The 13,683-nt window shown below is 41.8% G+C and overlaps 1 protein-coding gene across 2 annotated transcripts in view; it reads right to left on the reverse strand.

Moving 5' to 3' along the window:
- Nucleotides 1–13,683, reverse strand: part of INSC (INSC spindle orientation adaptor protein) — a 157,577-nt gene that overhangs the window by 39,200 nt on the left and 104,694 nt on the right. For both annotated transcript variants that reach the window (XM_031942023.1, XM_031942024.1), the window contains exon 7: nucleotides 13,261–13,386. In XM_031942023.1, the coding sequence (XP_031797883.1) occupies nucleotides 13,261–13,386 (126 nt within the window). The remainder of the gene's footprint in view (nucleotides 1–13,260; nucleotides 13,387–13,683) is intronic.

The raw sequence follows: 13,683 nt of genomic DNA on the forward strand, positions 1-13,683 counted from the left end.
TGATACCAGATCCAATGCTTGTTATCCACTAACCCCACTAGCATTTCGCAACAGAATGGACATTCATTTCAACTATCCCTTTGCAGTGACTTGCTGTTGACTCTCCTAATAAAATGCAGGCTATTTGTGGGTGGAAATTTTTGTCTTTGTACCCCCACTGTGTAGCTGTATGAGTGTGGTATGTAGTAGGTGCTTAATAAATTCTTGTTAATTGATGAGCATCTTCTCCCTCCCTAGCTGACTTTTTATTAAAATGTAAATTTGGGGGCAGCTAGGTGGGGCAGTGGATAGAGCACCAGTCCTGAAGTCAGGAGGACCTGAGTTCAAAACCGACACTTCCTAGCTGTGTGACACTGGGCAAGTCACTTAACCCCAATTACCTAGGGGAAAAAAAAAAGTTAATGTGAAGATGCATTTTTTTAAAATGCTGCTTGGCCCAGATACCAAAACTACTAGCTACTTTTCTACTTCCTCCATGCTTTGGTGGGGAGAGTTGAAAAAGAGTAAGGGACTTGAGCACTTTTTTCAAATTCTCAATATATCCCCATAACTTGCACCACCAAGGAATAGTGGATCATGCTTTCCTATCTATCTTTTCAAAATTTCTTTCTTTTTTTTGGTCCCCTACTCCACCAGGAGGGGCCCACAGGAAGCAGAAAAGGTGGCCAGAATAAAACTCTTCAGCTCAGAACCAGCCTAGCAGAAGTAAAGCAGAAGCAAGAATTTCCCACCAGAGGGCACTTCTGTACTCCTAATTTCACAGATTATCTCAGCACACAGCAGCCTCTGGGGGTAGGGAAGATGGGAGCATTCTCTGTATTTTAAAGAGAAGAAAAACTGAAGCTCAGAGTGGGGAGGACTTTGCCCAAGATCACACAGGGAATCAAGAAGCAGAAAACAAGGTCTCAATTCACAGCTTCAGGGATTTTTTTTTATTATTATCATCTCAATTAAAACCATAAATTAAGAATGGTGAACTAGATTATTTCTAAAGTGCTTTTTTTCCTGATCTGACATTCTATATCCAAAGATCCCCTTTTATTTCTGATATTCTGTGTTCTATGTTCTAAAGAGAGCCCAAGTCTCAAAATCTATGTTCTTTGTTCTAAATTGTCTGACAATTTAGGTTCTACATTCTAAATACCCTTTCAGATCTCATAATATATGTTCTATGTTCTAAAGACCCTCCCACGTTTGATAACCAATGTTCTGTATCCTATGGTCCCTCCAGCTCTGAGATTCTAGCTCTTAAGATTCTCCCTGGCTCTGCCATTGTGGATTTCTATCCTATATTTACCAACTTCTCTAAGGATGCTGCTAAGTGGGATGATTGTCCCCTCCCCATGAAGACTTTCTCCCACTGATCTATTTACTCCCTAAGCACTTTCCAGATGCTGAGTCTACTGCAGGGTCCTTGAAAATAGAATTATGGGTCACTGAGGGGACTCCTTAAATAACACAAATGTAGAAGCAGGAGGTATTATGACTGTGCTGGAGGAGCAGACTCTGGAGAACTGAGATTTCTAACAAACTGGAAGGAACTGTCTCACGACTCCAGACTTGCTTTTGTCCGCTGTGTAGTGGCAAGAACCCAGGGCTGAAAGTCAAGCTAGTCTCAGTCCCACATGCCCCTTCTCACCCCTGCCTCTTCTCCCATTTTTAAGATAAGAGAATGAACTCTTAGAAAAGGAGAGCGACTTATGGAAGTTATTTAAACCTACATCTATCCCAGTTTCCTCAACTGTAAAATGGGAATAATAATAGTACCTATTTCATGGGGTTGTTGTAAGAGTAAGGACCAAATGACAAATTAAATACATAAGTTAGGTGGCAGGGGATAAAGCACCAGGGCTGGAGTCAGGAACACCTAAGTTCAAATTGGCCCCGGGCACAGTGTGACCCTGAGCAAGTCACTTATTTAATCCTGTATACCTCAGTTTCCTCATCTGTAAAATGAGGTGGAGAAGGGAAATGGCCAACCACTCCACTATCTTTGCCGAGAAAACCCTAAATGAGATTGCAGAAACTTGGACACGACTGAAAAACTGAACAACAAAATACTTGTTCTTTTCCCTTTCCTTTTCTTCATACTTTGAGCAAGTGGCTTTATCTTTCCAGGCCCTAGTTTCCTCATCTGTAAAATGGAAATATTCTGCCTCCTGTGTGCCCAGCCCTGATTCTGGGATAGCAATGAGGATTCACAGTGAGAGATAAAAGAATGGATGTGAAAACACTTTCTAATAAGCTCTATAAATGAAAGGTAGGGTTGGGCTGACTTGGAGAATGGAGGGCTTGACCAAAGCTGATGCCCTCATCCTCCAGCCTAGGGGAACATGGGTGATTTAATCTCCATCTCTGAACAACCAAACCTGTGCTTCCTCCCCATCCCCCCAACCTGTAGCCCTAAGGTCTTCCCTTCCCTATTTTCTACTTCCTCCCCACTTGTGTACATCTGCAACACTTTACTGCAAATCTCTCCTGGGGATACTGATCTGAAAAGGGGCAGCTACTGGGAAATCAGCCAAGTCCTCCATCCCCCAGCCTCCACCTCCAGTCCCCGGCATCTTCTATCCCTCCATTCTTCCTACCTCCCTACTGTAGCAGCCCATTTCTCCCCCTCCCCACTCCAATCCTCTCTCTACGTTTTTTTTTTAATTTCTCCATCAATTTTCATTAAACTCTCCCCATGGCTCACTAGCTAAGTGAGCTTTTGGCTTGGAACAAAAGGAAAGGGAAGGTAGAAGCAGTCCTCTCTTTCTCCTCTCTACTCCCCTCCCCATCCAGTCTGCAGGAACAGACTTACAGAAATGCAGAGATGGAAGGAGCCTGGCCATTATGGCTGAGCTATCTTACTTCCCACCTTAAACATGACTTGGGGTTAAGACTCTGGCTCCCATCCTAGCCTCTGGTTAATGCCAACCCAGGAAAACTGACTTTTATAGAGACCCCCCCTTTTCTAGCTTCCCATAGAATTTTGGGGAGTTCATAGATTGGATATCTTTGTCTTACACATGGAAAAACTGATAGTCGAGTCTCTCTCACTCCCACTCCAAGGATCTTTCCAAAACCCCCAAAGCAGTAAATAGGATTGCCTAACAGATCTGGTTGCCAATCTGTCTGGTCTGTCCCAAGCCTGACTCAAATGGGGAAAAGGGAACTGGGGGTGGAGTATGAGTGTAAGAGGTAACAGGGAAGGATCTCCTGGCCTCTGTGGACTACGCTAGACTACTATAGTCTCATTAGGGCAGAAATCTGTTCCCCCTGTCCCATCATCCCCCCAACACGCATCTTCTCTGCTCTACCCTTTTGTGATCAGTTTTTTTGAGGGGGGATTGTTTATTTGGGGGGATAATGTATCTTGGACTCTCCTGCCTACCATTCACAAAACCACAAAAGTTGAACACTTAGAAACCAATCTCTTCATTTTCCTGATGAAGAAACTGAAACTCAGCAAAGGAACATGGAAGGAATGGCAGAATTCAGATTGGAGGTCTCTGAAAAGAGCCCAGTGGTCTTAAAGTCAAGACATAGGTTCAAACCCCAGCTCTGATCCTTTCTGCCACGTCCCTCCATCTCCAGGAATCTCAAAATCCATATTTGTAAAATGCTAAAAATAGCATTTAAACCATCCACTTCCCTCCCTCCCAGACATCTTACCAGAGAATCATCAAAGGTAATAATACAGGGTTATAAACCCTAAAGCCTAGACAAATGTCAGTTATTATTGTCACAAAGAGGAAAAGCTTTGCCTGTGCTAGCAGGAAGATCTGTCCTGTCTTCTCCCATTAAAATATGAGATCCTTAAGAGTAGAAACTGTCTTGGTTTTTTTCCTATTTGTACCACCAGTACTTAGGACAGTGCTGAGCACATAGGAAGAGTTTAATAACTGCCTTTCCATTTATTCATTGGTTCATAAACTATAAATTTATAGAATATCAGATCTGGAAAGAATTTAGGTCATCTCCAATGATGTCAAATTCAGATAGAAGCCAGTACCACAAAACCTTCCACAGGAATCTCAGTTGGCCACATATTAACTTAGAAAACCACCAAATAACATTGTCTATGTTATGTTGTATTTTATTCATATTGATATTATTATATTCCAATATATACATTAAATAGATATACTAAATACAATTTAGTGTGTTTTAATTTATATTGTTTATTTATGTTGTTATTTATATTGTTAAACATTTTTCAACTACATTTTCATCAGCTTCTAGTTCACTTGGGAGTATGGTGGGCTGTAGACAACTTATAAGTCACATGTTTGACACCCATTTTATGTGTCAACTTGCCTAAAGATCAAACATAAAATTAGTGTCTAATCCAGGACTCCTTCCTTTACAGCCCTCTTCTCATTTCCTCAACTTTCTCTTTGTTTCCTCTCTATAAAACTCTTTTTATCCCTTCCTTCTCTGCCTCAAAACTTCAAGATCCTCAGTGGGTATTAAAGCTATGGATAGTATCGTGTGAATACCAGCTGGGCTCAGCCCTCCCACTCCACAAAGTGGGGTCTTTGTTTTCACTAAAGAGAAGCTCATTAACCAGAAAGAACTTTTGATTGCTGGGATACATGAGGAGAGATTTTTCCAACCAGTAAGTTTTTTGGGGACTGGATAGTTTTTTTCCCCCAACCAAGGGGATTCCCTTCCTGTGCTCACACAAAGATTTGGTGTTTCAAGATTTAAGACTCGAGGCATCCATATATAGTATGGACATACAGCCTGTGGTCCTACTCTTCCCAACAGCTCAGTTCTCTTTGGACCTACTCAGACCAGAGTCACTCTTGAAAATATGGGGAAGGAGTGAAAGGGTGTGTGGGAGGTGACATGGCCCTCTGGAGCTACTAGGAATATAGAATGATGAGTCTGACAACTTGGATCTCTCCTTTGTTGACCCCTAGTGATGGAGAGATGAACCTTTTAGGGGATGGATGTGACAACAAAGATGTCATTTGCCAAATCCAGCGCATTTTTCACTACCAATTAATTAAGAGATCCTTACTGAGGATCCCAGGCCAATAAATCAGCCTGGGCAGTCTGAGATTTCCCGTTATCTAATAGTTCCATGATCTCCAGATCTCAAAATAGGTTTGCCTGACTGGCAACAGTAAGCACAGCTGCAAAGGCACCTTTGGGAAATCACTTTCCTCTTCATCCTTCATTCTTGTCTCTCATTTTGTGGTTTCCATAATCTATCTAGTCACTTGACTCCTCAACCCACTCTATGAAACACTGGCAATTGGACGCTCTATTTCCCAGCCACTGATGGGCATGATGCATAACAGTATGGCCAGGTTCCATCCCAAGCGATAGAAGGAAATCTTCCCCCTTACTATCTCCAAATCACTCTGGGAAAGGTGATTAAAAAGGAGGAAATCAAGGGTAGAAGCCCATGAGGAGAGCTTTTTTGATAGGTCTCAATGCATTTGTCATTGCCATGCTCCTCAAAATGAAATCTGGAAGGAAGAGACATAGTAGGGTCAAGATGAGGGGATGATCCAACTCTCTCCAAAATGGGAAACTTGAGAAAATGAAGAAACAATGAAGTTAAAGTAGAGGGAGAAAGACTGGGCCATGAGTGGCAGATGACTGCCTTCCAACAAATGTCCTCTAGAATGGGAAATGATGATTATCATTATTAAAGTGCTATGTACATCCTAAAGATTATTATTATTATTGGCATTGGTATTTATATAGTGATTTGAAAGAAGGAAAATGTTGGGGAACAGAGTGGATGAAGTGATTTCTGAGGTCCCTTCCAGCACTAACTCTGTGACCCTCTGAACACACATTGAAAGCTCTGCAGGTCCAGCAGGCTCCAGATGGGAATCAGGCCAAGGTTGCCTTGCCATTGCTGAGGATCAACGCACAGGGGCTATCAGGCATAGGTAGTGTTTTGAGTGTATGGCATGAAGGGGTGCGATATGAAAGCACAGGATGGAGAGATGATTTGCTTCCTTTGGGCCAAGAAGATTAAAAACAGCCCCTCTAAATCCCACTCTTCTCTCCAGGGATATTTCCCAGTTTGTAAAGTGAGGGGCTGGTGGAGCCGACTTAAGAGGATCCTTTGGGTCCTGGATGTCAAGTCTATTATCTTGTGATTTCCTCAGCAGCACCCCAAGTGCTGTGTGCATTCATTAGCCCTCCTTCTGCCTGGTAGGGTGCAATTTTAGTAGCTGGGCAGAACATCTGGCAGGAGGAAGCTTCACTAATGTGTTCCAGCTCTTGGATACCATCCGGGAGGTCGGTGGAGAAACAGCCCCCTCCCCTCAGCAACAGCACGGATTTTTAGTTTTGTTTTTCTCCTTTTTTCCTAACAAAAACAGCCCCTGGAACCCTCTAAATTCTCCAAAGGCAATCAGTTCCTTAAAGGGGTCATAGAGAGTCAGAGGACCTTAGTTTTGAGGAGACCATCTAATCCAACCTATAACTAAGTGGGAGGCCCATCCACAAAATCCATCGAAAGGGGCCATCCAGTATCTGTCAGAAGATCTCCAGGGCTGAGAGCCCACTCCCTCCAGAGGCAGGGACGACTTTGGGGAGAGCTTCACTGGGAAGGAAATTCTTCCTGACATGGAGCATCAATTGACATGTTGGCAACTGCCACTTACTGTTTGTCCCCTAGTTCTACCTTCTGGGGCCAAATGAAGCAAGTCCAATCAATAATGAAGGAAATGATTCTACAGAACACGCCTCCCCCTCCTTAGGTTCCAGAGCTCGTCTATCCATCTTCCTCCACCTCTGGCCTCTTCCTCACCTGGTGAAGGCTATCTAGAGCACATCAATCAAGAAATCCAATCCCCAACTCCCCACACTGTTTCTGTCAACAATCTGGGCAAATAGGCTTCCTGGAGGATGAGGGAGAAATGATGTCTCAGAGTAAGATGGGATTGTTCACAGAACCATAGAGCACAAACCTGGAATCATCTTTGAAAATCATCTTTTCTAGGGATCCTTAACCTCCATAGACAAATTTCAAAGAATTAAACAAAAATTACAGCTTTTTTTTGTCATAACTGAATTCCTTTGTAAATCTGTTTTATTTTATGCATTAAACATCCTTCAGAGAAGTTATCCATAAGGTTTGCCAGATTGCCAATAGGTCTATCACACACACTGAGAGAGGGAGGAAGGAACGGAGGGAGAGAGGGAGAGAGGGAGAAAGGGAGAGAAGGAGGGAGGGAGGGAGGGAGGGAGAGGGAGAAGGAGGGAGGGAGAGGGGGAGAGAGAGAGAGAGAGAGAGAGAGACAGAGACAGACAGGCACACACACACAGACGGGAGGGAGGGAGGGAGAGAGAGAATGAGAATATATGAATGGGAGGGAGGAAGAGAAAGTGATCTAATACGAAGTTCTAACCCAGCCCACTTTTTTCGTGAAGGAAAATGCCCAGACAGAGCTGGTTTACTAGTTATATAGCAATTAATATGTGTAGTGTAGATGATAAGAGTGCTGAGATAGAAATGGAAAAGAACAGAAACTACATTTGAATTCAACCTCAGATACTTCCTATTTGTGGATCCTAGGTAAGTCACTTAATCTTAATTTAACTTTAAAAATGAGAGCAAAATGAAGATAATAGTAACACTTGCCTCCTAGGCTTATTGTAAGGATCAATAAGTAACAATTGCAAAGTGCTCAGTACAGTGCCTGACACATATTAAGGGCTATATAATTGTTGGCTATTGCTTTTATCATTACAGGGGAAGAGTAAACACTTAATAAATACTGGTTAACCAATTGACTTATTTCCCCAAGATTTCAGATCATTTGAGCAACAGAGATGGTACAATCTTGTTTAATGGATCTAGGATTTAGAGCAGTTAATGATCACATTAATGATCAAAGGCCTCAAGTCCATGACTTAGAAGTAACTTGATTAGCCCAGAAATGAAGGATGTTTAGCCCAGAAAACAGAAGCTTCAAGGCAGGATGTTCTAAGGGTCTTTAAGACCTTTATGGAGAAGAAAAATTAGGTTTGATTTTTTGGCCCCAGACACAGAGCTTCATGAAGTGGCAGATTTAGGGTCCAGAGAAGCAAAACCTTTCTAATAATTAGAACCTTCCTTAAGAGGAATTGATCTCCTCAAGGAGTGACATACTTAGTTATCGCCAAGCTATTGAGCAGGATGGAACAGGGATTCTTCAGGATATCAGTGAGATAAAATGGTGGCCAAGATCCCTTCCAACTTCTCAGTTCTAGGAGTCGATGATCTTGCCCAATTCTCTTCATTTTAGAAACTGGAGGATTAGAGATAGAAGGGACCTTATATGACATATGGGCCAAACACTATTTTACAGATGAAGAAGCTGAGACCAGTTGAGGTGAAGGACCTGATCAGTCACATGCAGTCTGATGACTCCATCTTCCAATGCAGATTCTCTGAAGCTAGAACCCCCGGACACAAAATTTGACTTAATGTGCACAAGGCAAGGGAAGTCAACTGCATTCTCAGCCCTGTCCTGCCTTGATAGACATCACAAGTAGAGGGAGAGGATGCTCCCAGCTTCCAGAGCCAAGAACAGGCTCCTTCTAATTAGCCAGAGAAACAGTGTCGGGAGGTAATGAGCATGAGTGAGAGGGAAACAATACTTTAAATATTAATTTCATTGCCTATTAAAGACTCAAAGGGTCCAATTAGTGAGAAGTGGAGGTTGGGGAAGTGCTCTGTCTCTGGCACACAGCGAGTATCTGGACACGGCCACTGAACACTCCCAGAGAATTTCCCAGAAGGAATGCCTTGAATCAAAGTCCAAGGTAAAGAAAGAAAAGTTGGGACTTTGAAGATATTGATCTTGCTTTCTGCCTTTGTTAGCACTCCCCTGGCTCCCGTGGGGCAGCTAAAAGGCACCATAGTAGACTGGTTCCACAATTTAAGTTCAACTTCAGCTTCAGACACTTACTAGCTGTGAGACCCTGGGCAAGTCACTTCATCCTGTTTGCCTCAGTTTTCCCATCTGTAAAATGAGCTGGAGAAGGAAACTGGCAAACTCCTCCAGTATCTTTGCCAAGAAAACCCCAAATGGGATCACAAGGATTCAGATATGAATGAAATAACTGAACTACGAAAACAGTGGCTCATCTCCTTCCTTCCATACCCATGGGCATCTTCTAAGACTCAGACCTCAGAGGCACAGTGGCATAGTGACTAAGATGTCAGACTTGGATTTCAGATACCACAGACATTTGATGGCAAGTTACTTAATATCTACAAGCCTCAGTTTCCTCATCTGTCCAAACAGAGGATTGCCCATTGACTTCTAAAATCCCTTCTAACTCTAGAGATACGTTGTGATAGATTTCTTTCTTCTCTGTCTGTGGCCCATTCGAAACAATACGTGAAATTATTTTCAATGTCTTATTAAAGTTCTGTTTTCACCTTCACTTCAACCATTCATCTTCCCCATCTTTTCTGCCAGTCCATGATTTCTTCTTTATGACCTATTCTCAGAATTTTAATAACTACAATAAAATAATAAATAAATAATAATATTAATAGCACTTGCATAGTATTTTAAGGTTTATAAAGTGCTTGATCTGTGCTGTCTCATTTGATCTTCACAAAAATTCCATGAAGTAGGTACTATTAATTATCCCCATTTTACCGATGAGGAAACTGAGGCAGACAGAGATTAAGTAATTTGCTAGAAGATCACACAGCCATTAGGCTACGGTAAGATTTGAACTCAAGGTTTTATAAATATTTCATTGATATATTTTAGCCCTCTATAATTCATCACTCCCCTTCTCAGGCCATTCAGGGAAAATTCCCTCTGCTTTTCTAGATATATCCGGACCATACCATCACATGTTTGGAGACCTCTGTTGCCTTAGTATTATTTTCCATTTGTTTCATATACATGGATGTCCTGTTTCCCCAGCTCAAATATGAACTCCATGAAGATGAAGGGGTCCATATCTCTGGATCTTTGTCTTTGATCTTCCTCTTTCTCCCCAGAGTCAAACAGACTTCAGGAAACACCTATAGAGAATGCTCCCTAGCCTTCCCTGCCACCACCAAAGCCTCTTAACTTTCTCCTCCAAAGACCATGCTTTCCAATATTTGAAGAGTGACCAAGTAGAAGAGGGGTTACCTTTGTTCTGCTCGACCTCCCAGGTAGAAAGAAAAGCAACAAGTGGGAATTGTAAAGATATCACTTTGGGTAGAATGTAGTGAATACATTGGGCTGGAGGCAGCAGAGTCTGGCAGAACCTGGCATACAGTAGATACTTAATAAATGTTTGTTGGATTGTAGAATTAAAAGGTAGAGATGGAGGCACAAAGTCAAGAAAGAAAAGGAGAGGAGAAGTTGCTAAAGTCTAAGCTGACAGGAACCTCCAGGATGAGATCATGATATCACAGAATGTCAGAAATAGAAGGGACCTTGACATACTTATTTTACAGGGTTCCAAGATTGAAATTAAGATTAGAAACAGAACCAGAAATTAATCCAACTCCTTCATTCCACAGAGGGAGAACCTGGGACCCAAGGAGTACCCAAGATCACACAGGGAGTCAAAATGGCAGACCCAGATCTTGAAATCAGGTCTTCTGTCCCAGATCTAGTGTTCTTTTCTAATGAATCAATTTTGCTTCGAGAGTTACTCACTTTATGCCTTAGCATGATGGGTCTTTTCCCTGTCATGAGACAAGGACCATGGTTCAGCCTGAAATGATAATCTATTGGACTGCCCCAATGTTACCACTGTCTCTAACCTCATCTTTCCCGACCTCTCAGAACATCAGGGAGCAAGTGAACATCTGTAGGAAGACTTCTTCAATGGTCCGAAGAGGAAGGGATATGACAAGGAGGAATAAGAGGAGAGCCCTACTCCTCAATACCACGAGAGAGAAAGGGAGATATTAGGGTGAGGCTGGGAGCTCAAGGAGACTTAACTGTTAGAGGATGAAGGAAGGGAGAGGGAGTATTGTATTGTAAGCCTTCCATTTGGGTGATAAGCACTCAGGGGTCCAGTGATCCCCAGCTGTTGTGAACTCCACCTTTTAATGAGTGTGGGCCATCATGTATGGTAAGAATTAAACTGAACAAGGGATCAGGGAAAACTAGTCCCCTAAATCCTATTTAGAGGTACCAGCATATGAACAGAAGGAAGAAAAAAATTCAAACTTGGCTTGGCTGCTCTAAAGCTAATTCTAATTATTTATGAGGACTGCTCAGCATTTAGGGCTAATTGCCGCATGCACAATAACTTGGGCATTGCATTAATATGCATCAGATTAATTCAATTTTATTGGATTCCAACACTGAGTGATCTCTGGCCACCGCAGATAGAGGGCCTATCCACTCACTTTTCAGACACTAGAAGGAATAATGTTGATGACACAGAGTTCTCCTGTTTTGATGGGCTCAGGTCTGACTCTGCATCCAATTTGTCTCCTGCATTTCTGTATTAGAGACTGAAGGAAAAAGGGAAGGAGGTAGAAAGAGATGGAACTAAAAATATGTGAGGCGAGAACAAAAGGATCCCATGTTTTAATGTATGATATGAGAATGGAAAGGGGAAGGAGGAAGAATCTAGGTGGTACTAAGGATAGAAGGCCAGGCCTGGAATCGGGAAGATTCATTCTCAGGAGTTCAAAGTTGATTTCAGACAGTTACTAGCCAAGTGACTCTGGGCAAGTCATTTAACTCTCTTGCCCTCAGTTTCCCCATCTTTAAAATAAACTGGAGAAGGAAATGGCCAACCATTTCCTTTACTCCAGTATCTCTGCCCAGAAAATGTCAAATGAAGTCACAAAGAGTCAAAAAATTTACTAAACATTTTTACTGAAAATCTACAGAAAAATTACAGAACTATATTATTGAAGAAGGACTGCCTTCCTTTCTCTTGTGACAAAGAAAAACAATTAAGCACAAGCAACTGACACAGTGATCTGACATTATAGGCAATATCATGCATCCATACTCCCCTACCTCTTGAAAAAAGGAAGATGCACATTTCCTTATCTCTAATCTAAGATTAAGATTTGATGCCCTACATTTCTGATGGGAGTTGGGTAAGAGCATTACATAAAGTAGCCCTGACAAGTGCCTTTCAGATGGCATTGAGATAGGTGACCATACCACACACTGTGCCTCATGCCCTTCTCTTCCCTCCACCCAAAAGCAGGAAACTCTGAGCTGTCCTAATGACAGGGATGGTGGGAAGGCAGAATAGTTTGAAAACATCTACAGAAATCTAGAGATTGAGTCACGTCACTCTAAATCCATTTTAGATTATAAATTCATGGAGGAAGCAGCATGGTCCAGTGACAAAAGCACAAAAGATCTGGATTCAAACCCTATTTTTGGCAACTTACTTTTGGCTGAGTTATACAATTTCTTTGTGCCTCAGTTTCCTCATTTGGAAAATGAGGGGCTCAGATTGGATGGGCACTAAGGTAGTTCCTTTTAGCTCTAAATCTATAATGCTGTGACCATCTTAATCCCCACACCTCTAGGGTCCAGCTTTGGATGTCAGTGTCCTGCCTGAAACATAGCCTCCATACGCTATAGTCTAACCAGAAAGCAAGACTGTCACACTTAATGCATTTAATTTCCTTTTAGATTTAGAGACTATAATAATAGCATGCTCTTGATTCCTATAAAACTTGAAGTTTACTAAGTCTCCTTACTAACCATGATTATACTATTTATTTCATAACCCAAAGGTAGGACTTTACATTTGTCTTATCCTTATTAGATTTTTTTTTATTAGAATCAGCCTTTGGTGCCAGATCTTCTCTGAATCCCAACTAATAATCCCTTCCAGCTTTGTGACATCCGCAAATTAGATAAGTGGGCCATCTCTGCCTTTATCTGATGCATTAATAAACACATTGTTATATTTGCACACTTGTAAAGACATAGTCCTGTGACCCACCAGAGATCTCCACTTAGATTATATCCATGTAGTATTTATCATACTTTGAATCTGATTGTTCTCTTAATCCTAAATGCACCTAAAGACATTATAATCTAGTCCACATCCCCCTATCTTGTCCATGAGGATGTTGGAAGAAATAATTAATATTTAATAAAATTAAATAATTAATTTTGCCTAGCCCATGAAAAAAAAAATAACACTCTAGTGAAGTCAGGAAATAAAATAAGTACTCAAACCAGACACATGTCAAAAAAGCTACAGATTGTAGCTTTGCATTTAGACAAACAGTAGAGGGGCCTGTTCCAACCCCCCACTTTTCTCTTAAACATCTATTTTTGTCCAGCAGAGCTCAGAGGGAAGTACCTTCTCCAGTTGGTGAATGCCTTCCTCCACACAGCAAATGGAAGCAAGAGTACGTAATGTCTGGGGATACAGGCATCGGAAACAGTCTTGCCGGCAGATCTTAAAGAGGGCCACAACTCCCCCTTCCTGTAAAGAGATAGAAAAATGGGAGACCAGTTATCCCGAGGGGAGATTAGGTTCATGGTTCACACACACACACACACACACACACACATACCCTAGCAGTCTACACTCAGTCTCTAGAACATCTCTAGCTATAAATCTTCTGAGAAAGAACGTAACTGATCAAGGACACCCAGAATAAGTAGCAGGGTCAGATCCTCTAATTTCAACCCCAGTTCTTTTTCTCCCATACTATTTCATCCTTCAGAAGGGACAGAAAAGTGAAAGATAGAAGCCAGGTAACCTTCACAAAACACAATG

The sequence above is a fragment of the Sarcophilus harrisii genome, chromosome 6 (assembly GCF_902635505.1).
Source record: "Sarcophilus harrisii chromosome 6, mSarHar1.11, whole genome shotgun sequence".
Classification (NCBI taxonomy): Eukaryota; Metazoa; Chordata; class Mammalia; order Dasyuromorphia; family Dasyuridae; genus Sarcophilus; species Sarcophilus harrisii.